The sequence below is a fragment of the Hordeum vulgare genome, chromosome 4H (assembly GCF_904849725.1).
Source record: "Hordeum vulgare subsp. vulgare chromosome 4H, MorexV3_pseudomolecules_assembly, whole genome shotgun sequence".
Taxonomy (NCBI): domain Eukaryota; kingdom Viridiplantae; phylum Streptophyta; class Magnoliopsida; order Poales; family Poaceae; genus Hordeum; species Hordeum vulgare.
In genome coordinates this window covers 605,877,519-605,896,882 of record NC_058521.1, presented here as the reverse complement: position 1 = coordinate 605,896,882, position 19,364 = coordinate 605,877,519, and the positions used below count along the sequence as shown (strand labels likewise).

The 19,364-nt window shown below is 45.1% G+C and overlaps 1 protein-coding gene across 2 annotated transcripts; it reads left to right on the top strand.

The window, feature by feature from the left end:
• Window positions 1-8,414: 8,414 nt before the first annotated feature.
• On the top strand, window positions 8,415-15,307 carry LOC123450032 (WD repeat-containing protein 6). 2 transcript variants are annotated; one of them, XM_045127429.1, is made up of 20 exons: window positions 8,415-8,551; window positions 8,629-8,894; window positions 8,987-9,080; window positions 9,171-9,253; window positions 9,367-9,590; window positions 9,740-9,878; window positions 10,197-10,279; window positions 10,402-10,614; window positions 10,708-11,064; window positions 11,139-11,310; window positions 11,549-11,740; window positions 11,827-12,033; window positions 12,127-12,219; window positions 12,316-12,515; window positions 12,631-13,155; window positions 13,528-13,608; window positions 13,700-13,785; window positions 13,858-14,511; window positions 14,615-14,790; window positions 14,899-14,991. In XM_045127429.1, exons 1-19 carry the CDS (start codon window positions 8,449-8,451, stop codon window positions 14,767-14,769), a joined length of 3,927 nt encoding a protein of 1,308 aa, XP_044983364.1. In that variant the 5' UTR covers window positions 8,415-8,448; the 3' UTR covers window positions 14,770-14,790; window positions 14,899-14,991. The 2 variants fall into 2 exon arrangements, with proteins under 2 accessions (XP_044983364.1, XP_044983363.1); XM_045127428.1 differs by having other exon boundaries at window positions 8,422-8,551; window positions 14,615-14,765; window positions 14,899-15,307.
• The last annotated feature ends 4,057 nt before the right edge of the window (window positions 15,308-19,364 follow it).

The window sequence follows — 19,364 nt, the reverse complement described above, 5'->3', positions numbered from 1 at the left end:
CCGTGTTTGGCGACCTAGGTCGCCGGGGTGGGCGAGGTGTCGCACCCCCATTCGTGTTGAGGCGACTTGGTATGACGGTGGTCGACAGGGCTTTGGGCGACTTGGTCGTCCGTGTTAGGCGACCTAGGTCACTGGGGTGGGCGAGAAGTGCCGCCCACCCCTCATTCATGTTGAGGCGACTTGGTATGATGGTGGTCGACCGGGCTTTGGGCGACTTGGTCATCCGTGTTTGGCGACCTAGGTCAGCGGGGTGGGTGAGAAGTGGCGCACCCCCATTCGTGTTGAGGCGACTTGGTATGACGGTGGTCGACAGGGCTTTGGGCGACTTGGTCGTCCGTGTTAGGCGACCTAGGTCACTGGGGTGGGCGAGAAGTGCCGCCCACCCCTCATTCATGTTGAGGCGACTTGGTATGATGGTGGTCGACCGGGCTTTGGGCGACTTGGTCATCCGTGTTTGGCGACCTAGGTCAGCGGGGTGGGTGAGAAGTGGCGCACCCCCATTCGTGTTGAGGCGACTTGGTATGACGGTGGTCGACAGGGCTTTGGGCGACTTGGTCGTCCGTGTTAGGCGACCTAGGTCACTGGGGTGGGCGAGAAGTGCCGCCCACCCCTCATTCATGTTGAGGCGACTTGGTATGATGGTGGTCGACCGGGCTTTGGGCGACTTGGTCATCCGTGTTTGGCGACCTAGGTCAGCGGGGTGGGTGAGAAGTGGCGCACCCCCATTCGTGTTGAGGCGACTTGGTATGACGGTGGTCGACAGGGCTTTGGGCGACTTGGTCGTCCGTGTTAGGCGACCTAGGTCACTGGGGTGGGCGAGAAGTGCCGCCCACCCCTCATTCATGTTGAGGCGACTTGGTATGATGGTGGTCGACCGGGCTTTGGGCGACTTGGTCATCCGTGTTTGGCGACCTAGGTCGCCGGGGTGGGCGAGAAGTGTCGCACCCCCATTCGTGTTGAGGCGACTTGGTATGACGGTGGTCGGCAGGGCTTTGGGCGACTTGGTCGTCCGTGTTAGGCGACCTAGGTCGTCGGGGTGGGCGAGAATTGCCGCCCACCCCTCATTCATGTTGAGGCGACTTGGTATGATGGTGGTCGACCGGGCTTTGGGCGACTTGGTCATCCGTGTTTGGCGACCTAGGTCAGCGGGGTGGGTGAGAAGTGGCGCACCCCCCTTCGTGTTGAGGCGACTTGGTATGACGGTGGTCGACAGGGCTTTGGGCGACTTGGTCGTCCGTGTTAGGCGACCTAGGTCACTGGGGTGGGCGAGAAGTGCCGCCCACCCCTCATTCATGTTGAGGCGACTTGGTATGATGGTGGTCAACCGGGCTTTGGGCGACTTGGTCATCCGTGTTTGGCGACCTAGGTCAGCGGGGTGGGTGAGAAGTGGCGCACCCCCATTCGTGTTGAGGCGACTTGGTATGACGGTGGTCGACAGGGCTTTGGGCGACTTGGTCGTCCGTGTTAGGCGACCTAGGTCACTGGGGTGGGCGAGAAGTGCCGCCCACCCCTCATTCATGTTGAGGCGACTTGGTATGATGGTGGTCGAGCGGGCTTTGGGCGACTTGGTCATCCGTGTTTGGCGACCTAGGTCAGCGGGGTGGGTGAGAAGTGGCGCACCCCCATTCGTGTTGATGCGACTTGGTATGACGGTGGTCGGTGGGGCTTTGGGCGACTTGGTCGTCCGTGTTAGGCGACCTAGGTCACTGGGGTGGGCGAGAAGTGCCGCCCACCCCTCATTCATGTTGAGGCGACTTGGTATGATGGTGGTCAACCGGGCTTTGGGCGACTTGGTCATCCGTGTTTGGCGACCTAGGTCAGCGGGGTGGGTGAGAAGTGCCGCACCCCCATTCGTGTTGATGCGACTTGGTATGACAGTGGTCGGTGGGGCTTTGGGCGACTTGGTCGTCCGTGTTAGGCGACCTAGGTCGTCGGGATGGGCGAGAAGTGCCACACCCCCCATTCGTGTTGAGGCGACTTGGAATGACGGTGGCCGGCGGGGCTTTGGGCGATTTGGTTGTCCGTGTTAGGCGACCTAGGTCGTCGGGGTGGTCAAGTGCCACACCCCTCATTCGTGTTGAGGTGACTTGGAATGACAGTGGTCGGCGGGGCTTTGGGCGACTTGGTCGTCCGTGTTAGGCGACCAAGGTCACCGGGGTGGGTGAGACGCACCGCACCCCCCATTCATGTTGAGGCGACTTGGTATGACGATGGTCGATGCTACCTCTTGAGCTTGCGTTGGTTTTTTCTCTTGAAGAGGGAAGGGTGATGCAGCACAGTAGCAGTAAGTATTTTCCTCAGTTTGAGAATCAAGGTATAAATCCAGTAGGAGTATCAAGATGAAGCATCGATGTACTGCTATCCCACCGACAACAGCGCCAGAAGTTGACACGTTAACACAGGCTGGGCTTGCGTTGGTTCTTCCCTTGAAGAGGAAAGGGTGATGCAGCACAGGAGCAATAAGTATTTCCTCAGTTTGAAAACCAAGATATCGATCCAGAAGGAGGGTCTCGTCAAGTCCAGAGTACCTGCGCAAACACAAACAAGCTTGCACCCAACGCTTCAAAGGGGTTGTCAATCCCTTCAAGATTGTTTGCAAAGTGAGATGTGAAGGCGGAAAGTGCAACGAAGTAAAAAAGTGTAAGGCTGAAAATATGGTGTGAAGTAAACCCTGGAGGCCATGGTGTTCACTAGAGGCTTCTCTTAAAATAGAAAATATCACGGTGGGTGAACAAATTACTGTCGAGCAATTGATAGAACCACACAAAGTCATGACGATATCTAAGGCAATGATCATACATATAGGCATCACGTCCGAGACAAGTAGACCGATACTTTCTGCATCTACTACTATTACTCCACACATCGACCCCTATCCAGCATGCATCTAGTGTATTGAGTTCATGACGAACAGAGCAACGCTTTAAGCAAGATGACATGACGTAGAGGGATAATCTCAAACCAATGATGAAAATCCCATCTTTTTACCCTTGATGGCAACAACACTATGCGTGCCTCGCTACCCCTTCTGTCACTGGATGAGGTCACCGCACGGTATGAACCCAAAACCAAGCACTTCTCCCATTGCAAGAATCATAGATCTAGTTGGTCAGATAAAACCCACATCTCGAAGAGAATTACAAGGATATGAAATCATGCATAAGAGAGATCAGAAGAAACTTAAATAAGATTCATAGAAAATCTGATCATAAATACACAATTCATCGTATCTCGACAAACACACCGCAAAAGAAGATTACATCGGATAGATCTCCATGAAGATCATGGAGAACTTTGTATTGAAGATCCAAGAGAGAGAAGAAGTCATCTAGTTACTAGCTATGGACCCATAGGTCTATGGTGAACTACTCACGCATCATCGGAGAGGTCATGGTGTTGATGAAGAAGCCCTCCGTGTCCGAATCCCCCTCCGGCAGGGCACCAGAACGTGTGTGATACGTCTCAAACGTATCTATAATTTTTGATGGTTTCACGCTGTTATCTTGCCTCCTTTGTATGTTTTATGTACATTTTTATATCTTTTTTGGGACTAACTTATTAATTCAGTGCCAAGTGTCATTTCCTGTTTTTCCGTGTTTTTGACTCTTTTCAGATCTGATTTTGGAACGGAGTCCAAACGGAATAAAAACCCCGAAATGATTTTTTTCCCGAACGAAAGAAGACCAGGGAGCCTTTGGGCCAAGCCAGGTGGGCCCTAGGGAGCCCACAAGCTCCCACCACGCCACCAGGGGGGAGGCGGCGGTGGGCAAGTTTGTGGCTTCCCTGGCCGCCTCCTGACCTAAGTCTTGCGCCTATATATTCCCAAATATTCCATAAAAAATCAGGGGAGCCTCGAAAAAACTTTTTCGCCGCCGCAAGCTTCCGTTTCCGTGAGATCTCATCTGGAGACCCTTCCCAGCACCCTGCCGGAGGGGACTTTGGAGGTGGAGGGCTTCTTCATCATCATCATCGCCCCTCCAATGACTCGTGAGTAGTTCACTTCAGATGTACGAGTCCGTAGTTAGTAGCTAGATGGCTTCTTCTCTCTCTTGGATCTTCAATACAAAGTTCTCCATGATCTTCATGGAGATCTATCCGATGTAATCTTCTTTGGTAGTGTGTTTGTCGAGATCCGATGACTTGTGGACTTGTGATCAGATTATCTATGATATATATTTGAGTCTTTGCTGATTTCTTATATGCATGATTTGATATCCTTGTAAGTCTCTCCGAGTCTTGGGTTTTGTTTGGCCAACTAGATCTATGATTCTTGCAATGGGAGAAGTGCTTGGTTTTGGGTTCTGCCATGTGGTGACCTTTCCCAGTGACAGTAGGGGCAGCAAGGCACACATCAAGCAGTCGCCATCAAGGGTAAAAAGATGGGGGTTTTATCATTGGTTTGAGATTATCCCTCTACATCATGTCATCTTGCTTAAGGCGTTACTCTGTTCTTATGGACTTAATACACTAGATGCATGCTGGATAGCGGTCGACGTGTGGAGTAATTAATAGCAGTAGATGCACACAGTATCGGTCTACTTGTTTCAGACGTGATGCCTATAGAAATAATCATTGCATAGATATCGTCATGACTCTGCACAGTTCTATCAATTGCTCGACAGTAATTTGTTCACCCACCGTCTACTTGCTTTCATGAGAGAAGCCACTAGTAAACACTACGGCCCCCGGGTCTATTCACACCCATCGTTTACACCTCCGCTTTTACTTTGCTTTGTTACTTTGTTGCTTTCAGTTCTCACTTGGCAAACAATCTATAAGGGATTGACACCCCCTTCATAGCGTTGGGAGCAAGCTCTTTGTGTTTTGTGCAGGCACTTGTGATACTACTTCACTCGATCGATACATTGGTTCTCAAAACTGAGGGAAATACTTACCGACGCTGTGCTACATCACCTTTTCCGCTTCGAGGGAACACCAACGCAAGGCTCCAAGGCCACAGAGGAATCCTTTGCATATTTTCCTAGGAAGTCCCTAAGGCATAGCCGCTGCAGCAGGATTCCTAGCGCTGTACCAGGGAAGGTCTGTTGTCGCAGTAGCACACCCTCATGAAAAAATTCACCCTACCGCAAGAGGTAGATCCAAATAAACCGGTTATACAACAAAAAATCAAGTTGTGGGCTCTGAAGAAGATGCCCAACAGTTCTGCAACTGGAAGAAACGATTGAACCAAGACTATGTCCACAAAGGCAAGACTCCAACATTCACCGGAGCACTTGAGAAGTTAAAAGATCACTAGGACGTATTTGTGGAGTTCAAGAAATTAGATGAAGCTAAGAAAAGGTCAGAAAGAAATAAGATAAATCCCGCGAAGAAAGATTATCACCATGTTACGGGGTTAGGTGGCTATAAGGTTGCTAGGCCTAAGTGGGAGAAAACGGAGGACGAGCTGATTGCTAAAGGGGTCGAACCAGAGCCATTGTACTGGACCGAACGGGCAAGGACTTGGTTCTACAGGCATGGGTGAAAGTTGAACCCAGAAACAGGGAAGTGTACTTACACAAAAGAGCAACTTGCAACACCCCTGTAAGCCCTTCAAGATGCACTGAAGGACGTGCATGACGAGAAGTTCATTCCTGATAGAGAGAACGACGAGCTCACACACGTCCTCGGGAATCCTGAACACAGTGGACGGACACGAGGCACAACGGGCTCCGTTTCGTGGAAGGTCGGGTTTCCCGATAACAGTGACAACTATAGAAGCTGAGCGAGAAAGAAGAAATAGGAAGAATACCGAAATAAACGGGAAGCAGACCGGCTACAGAAGGTAGAATAAAAATTAGAGGTCCACCTACAGATAATAGATAGGCTTACCAGACAGCGAGCTACCAGCGACCCATCTGATCCTGCATTTGGTACTGCTCCCAGCCCATCACCATCTCAGAGGAAAAGCAGCGCGGTTCCACGGAGCTTGTTTGGCTCACAAATGATATCACGGCTCCTCTCTACCCTGTGGATGATATCACGGAGAGGGAAAATTGTGAGCTACATGCTGGAACTTATTCATGAAGGTGGCGGTCATCTATGTCTTACCTCCTCGACCTGATGCAACTTACCTTTGCGAGTCGATTCTAGATGGCTATGCTATTGTCGGGATGGATGAAGTTACCAGCGGATTTGAGCAACTATAGCTTGATTACCCTACAGGTTAAGGGGAGACTCATCTAGGAGATGCCTTGAGGACTACCATTCTATGGAAAAAGGAACACATCATGATTCCACATTGGACAGCGTCAGCAGATCACTCCGTCGGACTCGGCTCCTCACGAGACTCCTCACGGTAGCAATCCAGGTCAGTGTCAGCAGACTCCGATGTCTCAGTTGTATCCGCCGCGTCAACTGACTCCACCGCATCAGCCGCCTCTGCCTCCTCAGCTGTCTCTGTCGCGTCAGCTAACTTCGCCGCGTCAGCAGACTACGACCCCTCAGGCCCATGCACGGAAGAGAACGGCCACTCCAGCGGCTAGTAGTACAACTTTGAAGAAACCCAAAGCAGCTACATGCGTCAAGGAGGCTCCTCGCAAGTCACCATATGAAGTGCGTGATGAGGAACTCAAGACGGTTGTGCAGGAGGAAGTGAGACGCCGTCTTGCACTGAAACCGTGCAAGGAACCGGAGAAAATATATCCGAAAAAGTGAAGCGTTGTCTGAAAAACCTTACGCGACCACCGCCGCCTCCGCCGCTATCAGACTATGACCGCTCGATTGTTAAGTCACATAGACAACAGAAGCGGTCTGGAAGTAGTAGATCAAGTGGGAAAACAATTCCCCAGCTCGGCGAACAAAAAACCAATCGATCCCCCATTTGTTTACCGGTAACCGGTTATGATGCGAAGGCAGAATGCCATGGTATTGGTTTCACTCTTGGTGAATACTTAGGCGGTCAGCAAGAGTCCCCCCGGCTGAGATAGTATACACATACCGGTACGGGAAGCCTCTCGTTAGACCTGAGAATGTCCTGCTTCTACCAACACGAATTCGAAACTTCCATGTGTGGTACATGAAAGCCTGCAAGGCTGGGACCAACTATCTCATTGCGGGAGTTAATGATGAGCATTTTCTTCAATGGAGACGAACTGATTTACATTGTATTTGAGTAATTTTTCCAGTTATTCAATCAAGAGGCCATCGATAAAGCTATCATCAGTTGCTATTGTGTGTAAGTATCATTTCTGTAATTAAGTCTCTATCTGAGTTCGTTCATTACATGTATAATTATCCTCACTATATATATTATGCCGAATGAAGATCCTCCGGTGCAGAAGAGGATGAATCTATGATATTGGGTTCATTAACCCAAATATTGTTCATGAAGTGACGGTAAAAAATCACGTGGAAGAAACAGAGAAGATCTTGCTAAGGGTGTTAATTGAACAACAAAACAAAAGGGAAATAATTTTTCCTTACAATTTTAAGCGAGTGTTATACTTTTTTGAACGAAGTGAGTGTTATACTGTCTTCAATACATTATATTTTCGTTAATTACTCGATGCTAAGTGTAATTGATGAGTTATGCGTATGCATGTTCCACTTTATTCTGCTAGTCATTTTGTCATGGACTCGAAACGCAAAGACATAGAGACGTGGGATTATTCGTGATTTTCGATAAAAAGTAGTGGTTTTGAAGTATCCTTGCCATAATTGTGGTGGTTTTAAACAATTTTCTCTCCCGATGTAAATCAAACCATGGGATTATTTAGCAAACCGGGATTACACAGGATGTTTCACACAACGGACCGGGGGTTGGTTGCGCTGCGCGCGTGGTCACAACTTGTCATGTCAGCAGCTTCGATCGGCATCATGACCCGGATCGTTGTCAGTGGGTGGGAGCTCTCGTCCACACGTTTAGAACGGCAAGGGCAGACCTGTGGTTCAACGCTTGAACTGCTTGCAGTCCAGCAGTCCAAGTTTAGAACGCTGGTCCTCGGTTACACTGATTTGTTCTATCAACATGTGGTTCCCACGACTTGGTCCTCGGTTTGACTATTCATACTGATTTCTTTTTAAATCAGGCGATCCTGACACAACAAATGGACCGGTCCAGATTACCCCTCCCATGTACCATTCAGCATGGATGGTGAGCTATCTCAAAAACAAAGATTACCCTCCCATGTGTGAAACACAGGCATTTGAAAAATTTAGGTGGGCCGGTCCCGCTAGGAGTAGGGTGTGCGTCCCTTGGAATTTTTTTAAATAGCAAATTTGAAATAGGTCGATTCATCAGACGAATCTCAGTTGATACGATGTTAAAAAATTTAAAACTAAATTACATAATTCAGTGTATAATCGATCGGCTTTTCGATTCGTGTGTTTATTTCGCCAAATTTAAATTGGGCTTTTTCCAAGCCCAACCAATCGAGAGTTTGGGCCCAAAAAAAACTTAAACCGCCAGAGAACCCTACTCCCCTCAGCTCCCACCACTCCTCCGCCATGGCCGCCGGCGCCGGCGCCGGCCTGCGGCTGGGCTCCTACCTCGGCGACGTCTCCGCGCTCTCCTTCCTCCCCTCCTCCCCGCGCCCCCTCCTCCTCGCCGGTACCTCCCCCTCCCCTCTCCCTGCCCTCCGGCGCGCCGTACGCTCACCTCACCTATTACGCCGCGCGCTCTCGCAGGGACCGGGTCGGAGCTGCTCGTCTACGACCTGGATGCCGCCAGGCTCGTCGCCTCCTTCCGGGTCTTCGACGGCGTGCGCGTCCACGGCATCCAACCCCGCGTCCGTGCCCCCAATGGCCCCGCCGACGGGCTCACCGTCGCCGTGTTCGGCGAGAGGAGGGTGAAGCTCCTCAGCCTCCGCGTCGACGCGGCCGGCGTGCTGCTGCAGCTGGAGCAGAGGCTCCCCGGGTTCGACCACTGGGTGCTCGACGCTTGCTTCCTCGAGGTATGCACACTCGGTCATTCGCGGTGGGAAGCTTCGTTTTCCATTGCCATTCATGCTTGTACATTATTCATGTGTGTTCCTTCTCGGCGCAGGTCGACGGGCTGCTTGCGATCGGTTTGGGCGACAATTCAGTGGCCTTGTGGGATTTGAAGGACCGTGTGTTCGTTACCAGGGTGAATTCTCCAGGTTCGACGAGCCCCCAAGTTTGAAACTATATCCTCCGTGCCAGAATTTGTATTGACATATGCTTGGTCCTGGTGTGTTTTGTGGATGCAGAGAAGTGCCTTCTGTATTCAATGAGAATGTGGGGGGACTCTGTTCAATCCCTCCTCGTCGCGTCTGGTACCATTCTGAACGAGGTAGCCGTCCAGGCTCTTCTAACCTCTAGCGCACTAAATTTTTGAGACAGACTTTGCTAAGCTCGGATGTCTGGTATAAGCATTATTATAACTCCACTGTATCTGTTTTCCAGATTCTTATTTGGAAACTGGTACCTGAAACCCCGAGTTCTTCCTTGTTAAGCTCGGACGAGTTGGGCGCTGCTGGTGTAGAGAACCGTGAAAACGTTCATCTTAGTCATAATAATAAATACATGGCTGTTCATATTGGAAGATTGAAGGAACATGAGGGTTCAATATTCCGAATAGCTTGGTCTTCTGACGGATCAAAGTTCATGTCCGTCTCCGATGACCGCAGGTTTGGTTCGTTCTGGTTTTCACTTCTCTGCATTATCCATGTCAGATTTCATTTGCTGAAGTATCTAGCTTCTTGAACTTATTGTTTCAATTGCCCGTCTTTTGTTATATCAGTCTTATCTTATGTGCTTGGCTTCATTGTTATGGCAGTGCTCGCATGTGGATGTTAAGTTGTCAGCCACAGGATCTTACCAATCAAGCAGCCAGAATTGATGATGTCGACATTATACCAAAACTGACACTTTTTGGACACAGTGCTAGAATTTGGGATTGCTGCATATCTGATTCTGTAAGTTTATTGCACTTTGCCTTTTCGTCTTTCAGTTTTGAAGGTGGATTTGCTATTATGTTTGTTTGGTGGCGTCCGTTTCCTCAATGCTTTTTTTTAACTCACGAATCTATCATGGACACATACCATATTATTACGTTAAGGCTTTTTTTTGTCAGAAAAGTGGAACTTACCCATCTACTCCCTCCGTACCTAAATAATTGTAGTTGGGGAAAACTAGACTAGTTCTTCCCAACTACAATTATTTAGGTACAGAGGAAGTAGCTTTTATTGTAAACTAAATACATCTTACTGTTTTCACCTGAACTTGCCTTTTAGATAGTTATAACTGCTGGTGAGGATTGTACTTGCTGCATTTGGGGCATGGATGGAAAGCTAATCAAAACGTTCAAAGAACACATGTAAGTTGGGCAGAAAGTGTAAGGCGAGCCAGATTAAGTATGTGCAAGTTTGAGTACCTTGACCTGCAAGAAGTTTCTCCCTTATTAAAACTTAATTTGCTCTGCTGCCTCTACTGTTACAGCGGCCGAGGATTATGGCGATGTTTATATGATCCAAGCTCACTGGTTCTGATCACTGCTGGGTTTGATTCAGCAATCAAAGTGCACCACCTATGTAATTCCTCTTTTCATGACACATTGGAAGAAAAAGCGGCCCCAGATGGTCTGAAATACGAGTCTGAGGTGTTTGAAGTATCTTCTCCTATAGTATCAGGACGGCATGGTGCCTTGGATAGGTATGGTGTGTTTCTGTGTTATCTTGTACAATCTCTATCTTTCATGGTGATATAGTGCGAGTAATTAACTAATTATTCTTTCGTTTATCACAGCAAAAGTGAATATGTCCGATGCTTACACTTTGTGCAACAAAATATTCTCTATGTTGCCACAAACAATGGATATCTGCATCATGCTGACCTCTCTAATACAAAAGATGTAAGATGGACTGAGGTTATTCAGGTCACAGAGAAAGCACCGATCATATGTATGGATGTAATGATAGTGTCCTCAGACTTTTCTCTGGATAAGGAGGATATAATTGCCCTTGGAGACGGCCGTGGGAATGTTACTATTGTCCGGTTAAGCAGTCCCAGTCTTGAACCTAAAATAGATTTATCTTTTACCTGGCCAGCTGAAAAGGATAGGCAACTACTAGGATTATACTGGTGCAAGTCACTTCAATGTAGGTATGTTGATTATTACCTATTTACTTTCTGGTTAGCAGGTAATATTGTTCTCAACAGTTTTATTTTCCTCGCAGCCACATTTTCACAGCTGATCCTAGAGGCACTCTTAAGTTATGGAATGTAAGGAATGCCCTTTTGTCAAATGGCCATGCGATTAGTACAGCTCAGGAGGTTTCACTTGTTGCAATGTTTGAATCTCCCTTTGGGACTCGTATCATGTGTTTAGATGTATCACTTCAGGATGAGGTAATTCTTATAAACTTGCTCTGTTTCTCATTGAATGCAAAACCTTAACAGTGGCCTATATAATATTTCACGCGAATATCAGACGTTTTATAATTATGACTACGGGAACACTAATTGTTTATAGAATACTAGTGCCTGATGTTCTAACTATCAGATGAAGAGAAATGTTACAGGTTGCTGCAAAGAATATATTTTGTTCTCTGATGTAAAAATAAATTACATGTTAATTTCTGTGCAGATCCTTATAACAGGTGATAAGAAGGGTAACATCGCTGCCTTTCCTTTTCATAACACATTGGCAGCACATGACAGCAGTGAGGCACAGCAGAAGATACCTTTACGTGACCGTTTTAAAGGAGCTCATGGCATTTCTAGTGTCACAAGTGTTCAGATAATCACCTCAGCTTCGGATCATATTGAAATCCACACTGTATGTACAGAGTTTTGTTGTTGTTCCTTTTATTGAAGTCATGAGCTTGGCCTGACATAAACTCCTCTCCTCTGAACATTTTACAGACTGGGGGAGACGGCTGTATTTGCTTCTTCAAGTATGGGAGAAATGTCAAAAACGTTGAATTTGTTGGAATGAGACAATTGAAAGAATTAGGCACCATTCAATCCATCCACGCAAATCATGCCTCTGGTAACCAATTGGTTGGTACCTATGCAATAGGTTTCACCTCTGCGGATTTTATCATTTGGGACCTTGAAAATGATACAAAGGTAAGACATACTGGATAAACTGGACAGTTTGAAGTTTGAATTTGGCAATGGTTGTCCTAATCTGTTAATTCTGGATTGTTTTCCCTTCTATAGCTGGTTCAAATATCATGCGGAGGATGGCGGCGCCCTTACTCTTATTATCTTGGGACAGTCCCTGAGTATCAAAACTGTTTCGCCTTCGTGAAGGTTTGCTGCCCTTGCTTAACGATGTCTGTGAAATTGTTTTCTTAACTGTTCTTCTATGCAAATTTACACACCTCATGAGAATTGACTTGCTAGCAGGACCACAGTATTCATGTCCACAGACACTGGGCACCAGCTCAAGATAGGAAGCTGCTTCCTCAAGTTTTTCATACCCAGTTCCATGGAAGAGAAGTGCATTCTCTTTGCTTCATAGATCCCGCAAGCTATTCACATCCTGAGAAGAGTACAGATTTGTGGATTGCAACCGGGTGCGAAGATGGAACCGTCCGGCTTACAGGGTAAATAAGTTACCATTGCTGCATAATAACAAACGTGGTTTACTCAAATATACCTGTCCATTTCAGGTGCTGTTATGAATCATATTATATATTTTGTTGTTGATCTTTGTTACAGGTACTCCGCTAGTAGTGATGGAAGATGGTGTTCATCCAAGCTGCTGGGGGAGCATGTTGGTGGGTCAGCTGTGAGAGATACGTGCTTCGTCCCAAAGACTTACACATTAGCAGATAAATCATGCAACTCTAGTGTCAGTTCTGCCGACATTTTGGCCGAAGACAAGGACACCACTTACATATTGATATCTGTTGGATCAAAGCAAGTTCTGACGGCTTGGGTTCTAGAACCTAGGACCGCAGAGAACAAACAAGCGTGTTCGAGTGATCTAGATTTAGACACCAAGCAAAGCTCGTTATGCTCAGATATTAGTGATTCAGCGGTTACATTTCAGTGGCTTTCTACCCACATGCCACCAAAGCTTGGCACCAACAGATTGAAAGCTGATCATGTAAAGCGGAACATCGAGGAAGGCGGGAAAGGAAATTGCTCTGCTCAACCTAATCTGGCTATTATGGAACAGATGGAAAATGACTGGCGTTACCTTTCTGTTACAGCTTTTCTTTTGAAACATCCGGCTACTGAGTAAGATTTGACACCGCTCTCATCAATCGCTCACAAATATAGGGTGTAGGGTACTTTCTGTTCCAGCTCTTGCAAGAAATGACTGTCATGAATGGCCCACAAATATAGGGTCTAGGGTACTTTCTGTTGCAGCTCTTGCAGAAATGACACTCATGGATTGCTCACAAATATAGGGTCTAGGGTTCTTTCTGGTTAGCTCTTGCGAGAATGACTGTCATGAATTGGTTACAAATATACGGTCTATGCTACTTTCTGTTTCAGCTCTTGCAAGAAATGGTTCATGAATTTCTCAGAAATATAGGGTCTAGGATTTTATTTTTGATTTGCTCTTGCAAGAAATGAGGGTAGTCTGAGCTCTTTGTTTTATGTCAGGTTGACAGTATGTTTTGTTGTTGTTGCTTGCTCGGATGCAACAGTGGTTCTCCGTGCTCTTCTTTTGCCTTCTCGATTATGGTACGTAACATGAAATTTCCGAGGCAGAGTTCCTATTTATCTGTACTAGTCTTGGTGGTTTCAGTTAGCTGTTCCTTTTCTCTGTGTACAGGTTTGATGTTGCCTTGTTGGTCCCACAGGCATCACCAGTTCTTGTCCTACGGCATATCGTTGTCGTCTCTAGTGCCCACTGTGAAGGTCAGTTCTACCCTTTCTTTTTTGTTCTGAAAATGTTGTTAAGCATAATGGAATTCACACATTTGCTTTCAGGTGTTGTTTATAATGGCGATAGATACATTATCGTGAGTGGGTCTACAGATGGTAGCATTACATTGTGGGACCTAACAGACACCATTCATGGCTTTATGCAACTAGTATCAGAGACGAAACCGCACATGGTCATCGACTGCCAAAAGCGGCCCAAGACAGGAAGAGGGAGTCAGGGTGGTCGTCGTCGGTGGCGATCACTGGCAAACAGTTCCGTGAAGAAGGGTAACGGACAGGCATTGCTCCGTAGTGAGAACAATCTGAGCGCCTCGTGCGCTGCTGCGGAGAGTCCACATGAAACTTCAGGAGCGGGAGAAAACGAGGCCATAAAAAACACCGAGAACACAGTTTCAAGTACCCAGTCGTGTGATATACCTGAACTGCAGCCATTGCAGATATTGGCCGGTGTTCACCAGTCAGGCGTGAACTGCCTCCATGTTTCGGAGATGGAGCAGCGGTCATGCTCTATTGCTGGCACGTCTTACTGCATCATAAGTGGCGGTGATGATCAGGCGGTTCAGTGTTTTGTGTTCACATTAGCACCCCCGCAGGGCTGCTCAACTAACATGTCAAACATAGTCTCGCCTCCTGACAAAGGTGGACTTCAAATACTTGGCCAGCACACGGTTCCCTCCGCTCACGGATCAGCAGTGAAAGGTATGTCTGTCACTATTAAGAATACCACGGCTTGGTTCAGTATTTCAGTTTCGCAACTGTTCATGTAAGCTGATGATACAAGCATTTGCACTTTTACGGTCAGGTATCTGGACGGACGGTGCCTGGGCTTTCTCCACTGGGCTTGACCAGAGAATCAGATGTTGGAAAATGGGTCCATCCGGCAAATTCACGGAGCATTCCCATGTCATCATCAGCGTGCCCGAGCCGGAAACTATGGACGTTTTCCATGACTTGTGAGGAGGCTTCGCAGCAGCATCTGTATTCTTTTTTTTTTTTTTTTTTGGCCAAGGAAAATGTCTACATGATGTTCTCTGTCGTAGTTCAATCTTTACGATATTCTCACGGTGATTGTTGTTATCTTGTCAGTGGGTGTAGGAAATACCACATCGCCGTCGCAGGAAGAGGGATGCAGATGGTTGAGTTCTTGCCGCCTAAAGACGACTCGATGAAGATAGCGTGAGAACAGCCTGGTGGCGCGTCGTGGAATTAGTTCCTGCAAGCGGGAGGGTGCGCAGTCAGTTTTTTGGGGATGATTTGTAACTCCATTTGATGTGTAGCTCTTTCCGAGAGAGGGGATGAATTACGGAATAGTCATGATCTGGAAATCTGGTGCCATGCATGGAAGGCTGGCTTGATTTGCTTGAATGGAACAGAGGAATCATCTGGATGGAATGTTCTGTGGCAAAGCCATCTGATCCCTTTCAATGCCAACAGGAAATATTCACCGATAACACTGAAAAACCATATTCTAATGCTAGCAGTAAGTTGGATTGAACCTCTCGTTTCTTTTCATTTTGCTCGATCGTTCCCCAAGTGATCCCTTGCGTGGATTCATAACCAACTTCATGTTTTGAATCAAGAATTTTTTGTAAGTATCTAGAAGCATTTGAGCATTGCATTGAGCTAACGCTCTCTATATGGGACGCCAATGTTCTCCCACGGCAGCGTTTGTTAGATTACATAGCTAGGTGATTATTTTAGTTGCTCTTATGAAACCCCTAAACCCTCCAAAACCTTAAATCCCTCATTTAAAAAAAAACACATGACAGGTGTTGACGCGTGGCTACCTTTTAGTCCCGGTCGGTGTTATGAACCGGGATTAAGGAGGTGTTCGGAGTCTCACCAGCTCCGTGAAATTTTGGGAGTTGCAGAGCCGTGCAACAGTCGCTCCGTCACTTTGAACCAGAACTCCACCTGCTCCGGGAGTAGAGTTGTGGGGTGGAGGTTCTCCGAACAGGGCCTAAAGGTCCTCCTGCCCGGGTGCCCCACAGTGGCCACGTGAAACTCCTTTAGTCTCGGTTCATAATGCAACTGAAACCAAAAGTTGGGGCCTTTTATCCCGATTGCTTAGTCCCGGTTGCAGAACCGGGACTAAAGACCCTTATAAACCGGGACTGATGCACTTTTTTTACTAGTGGTTTAATGTGAGGGTTGTCAGGACAGTTGCATGTCCATCAATGAACATGAAACTATAAGCATTGAAACCCGACTACAACTACACGGAGTATAAAGCGACTGCAATTGAATGGGGAGGGAGTTGTCAGGACCGTAACCCGACTATAATGTATGGGCACAAAGCGACTTTAACTAGGGTCACGAGGGGTCTGTCGGACGAGTTGCATGTCCACCACTAGACATGCAATCACAAGCATTATAATCCGGCTTCAACTATATGTGCACAAAAGCGACTGGAAATGGGGGTTGGAAGAGGAGTTAGTGCATATCTTTTTTACTTACTAACATAAAACTCAGTGAGCTCCAAACGCTCACAATTTTTATCTATTCTTTTTTATTTTTTACTAAGTCACATGTATGCGAGTTGCACAAATTGCAACCATTGCAACTACATGTAACAGGTGCCACTCCTTTTTTTTTCTTATTTAGTCGTACCAACTATCACACCACACATGTAATTAGCTCAGTGTCGCGACTACATACGTCTCAACATGCATGCAATTGCATGCCATACAGAGCATTTGCAACTATGTTTTCTTAGCATTTTCAATATAATTTTCAAAATAGGAAATGACAACAAGAAGGAACAAAAAAAGCAAAAGAATATTAAAAAGAATTCTAGTCGCATGCAAAATTTACAACACTATACTTATCCATGGAGAAAAAACGAAGGACCTATACGAGCCCAATCGAGCTACGTGTGTACACTAATTAATCAATAAATTAAAACTTTTTAAACTGGAAACGAGCTGAAGTTTGGATAAAAGGAAAAAAAATGAAATGATTCAACAACAGTCTTGAAAATTCTAAGGAAAAACGTTCAACTGGCCCAACAACCACTCAAGTGGCCCAAGACCAGAAACGTACCCAAAAAAATACCGTACACACTCAGCTGCCCAAGCCCATAAGAAAACTAAAAAAAAACTAACAACCAGCCCATTAGCATGCCAATGAAAACGGGCTACCACAACAAAAGGTGATGTCAGCTGATGTCATGTGAATGAAACCAAATCTCTCCCTAACAATAAAGCAAAAACGGTTTCTGGTCGTCCGTCTTGAAAATTATCCCTAAAGTTTGCATAAATTATCCACTATGCCACCGGTAAGTAATAAAAAACGTTTCATAAAGCAAAAAATCTTGGACTGGGCCAGCCCATGTAAAAACGTCCTATATTACGCTCTGCATGCTGGGAGAATATCCAACACACCGTATGGGCCAGCCCATGCACAGGCGCCTGCTTTTAGTTCCATTTATTTATTTATTTTCAGTTCCGTTTTATTTTTTTATTTTAAATAATTTAGAACTTCAAATAATCTTTAAAATTTTAATAAACTGAAAATTATAAATCAACACATTTCAAAAATTAAAATGTTTGTGACTTCAAAAACTGCTCGGAGTTTTGTAAAAAATGCTCCCATATACAATAAAATGTTTGCAATTTTAGAAAAATATTTGTACAATAAGAAAAGTCCATGATCTCAAATACAATTCCATATATTAAAAATTATTAAAGGCATTTAACAAAATGCTTTCTAATTCAAAATATGTTAATGAATTTAAAAAATGTCCTAATATTTTAAAAATAGCTAATGTCTGTTTTGATAGTTTCTTTTTTTTATTTAAAATTTTCCTTTCCATTTTTGTTTATTTATAATTTAAATAATTTAGAATTACAAAAACTTTTAAAATTGTTCCCATATTTGTAAAATTGTTCAAAGATCTAATGTATGTAGTTAAATATTAATGCTTCTAAGTCTATGTGACAATATACCTGTATGAATTTTGAAGAATTAACTGTTGGATGCATCGGATTATTATTGTATGTTTTCTAAAAAAATCTTGAAATTCATAATAAATCTTTGAGTTACCAAATTTTTTGAAAATGTAAAGATTGCTTCAACTTGTGAATAAATTTAAAAGAAGAAACATTTTCTTGCATTTGTGTACAAAATTTCTAAATCAAGCGATGATATGTGAACATAATGTGTTCATCATCATTGAAGATTATGTTTTTTTTTCTTCCGTGGCAACGCACTCATCTAGATGAGTTCTAGACACACCCTTAAAAAAGGCGAGGTGAGACCATTTAGTAGGAGAACAAATCCAGCCTTGTACACTCATCCATGAGTAGCTCGATGGATGATCTCAACCTATGGTATTGGATGGAGATTGCGAGGTCCATAGCGGTGTCAGCCTTTTTTTATATCCCATTGGTTGGGCCGGACAGTAGCAAGGCTCAGGCGGGTTGGTGGGGTGCGCCATTGAAAAGAAGCCTTGGTCAATACATGACGGTGAACTGACAAAAACAATCTGTGCTTTTTTTATTATAGTTAAAGATACAAAATGTTTTTCCTTCCATTTCATGCCTTTTGGGTTTTGGCAGAAAATTCTTTATTCTCAAGAAATAACCGTAAAATTGTAAAAATAAAAAAATAGTGCAAGTGAGAAACAAATATATTTTCCGAAAATGAACAGGGAAGAAGATACTGCAGTGGTGCACAAATACAAAGTCAAAAATCGTTGGAACTAAAAAGAATATTGAACCACAAAGAAAATAAATTCAACACATTCAATTGCTAAGATGATTGTAAATATTATTACTCCCTCCGTCCCAAAATAAGTGTCTCAACTTTATACTAGCTCTAGTATAAAATTGTACTAAGCTTGAGACAGTTATTTTGGGACGAACGGAGTATGATACATCAAAGATATACAATGATGCGTACTATTATCCATGAGTTTTCTATTTTGGCAGCATATAAAAGTATGAGTTTATGGAGAATTGAGTTAGCCCAAGTATCTAGGCTGGTCTAGAGTTGGCCATCTGTACTGAAAAAAAGCATTGTTCCCTTTCCTGCCAATAGAATGTCAATCGACTCTTGCCCTGCCACCACGCACTTTAAACAAAAAGATATTTCCGATCGACTTTTTAGTACCAAGACATCCTTTTTTTCGCACATTTCCCGTACGCTAATCAATCAACTTAATCTACTTACGGTCTGCATCATTTTAATTTAATTTGAGTGTGATTTCAACATTTGGAAATGGAACATGTGGATTAGGCTATAATGTAGACTGAAAAACTGTGAGGGGGAAAAATTACAAAATCATGATGCTATTTTGAGCAATACTCTCACCCCCACCCCCTCACCCAAAAACCTTTATATAGCCACTCTTTCACCTATGTAGCATATTTTTTCTCTTGCCACCTACTTTGGACAAAACCTGAGCATATTTTACAAAATTAAGAGCATCTCTAGCAGACCCCTTAAACCACGGAACTTGCGAAAAACGTGTTTTAGTTGAGCTGCCACCGAACAGAACTCTTACAGTTAAACTGTAAATCAAATATCCGTTTTTTTATTCTTTCTCAAGT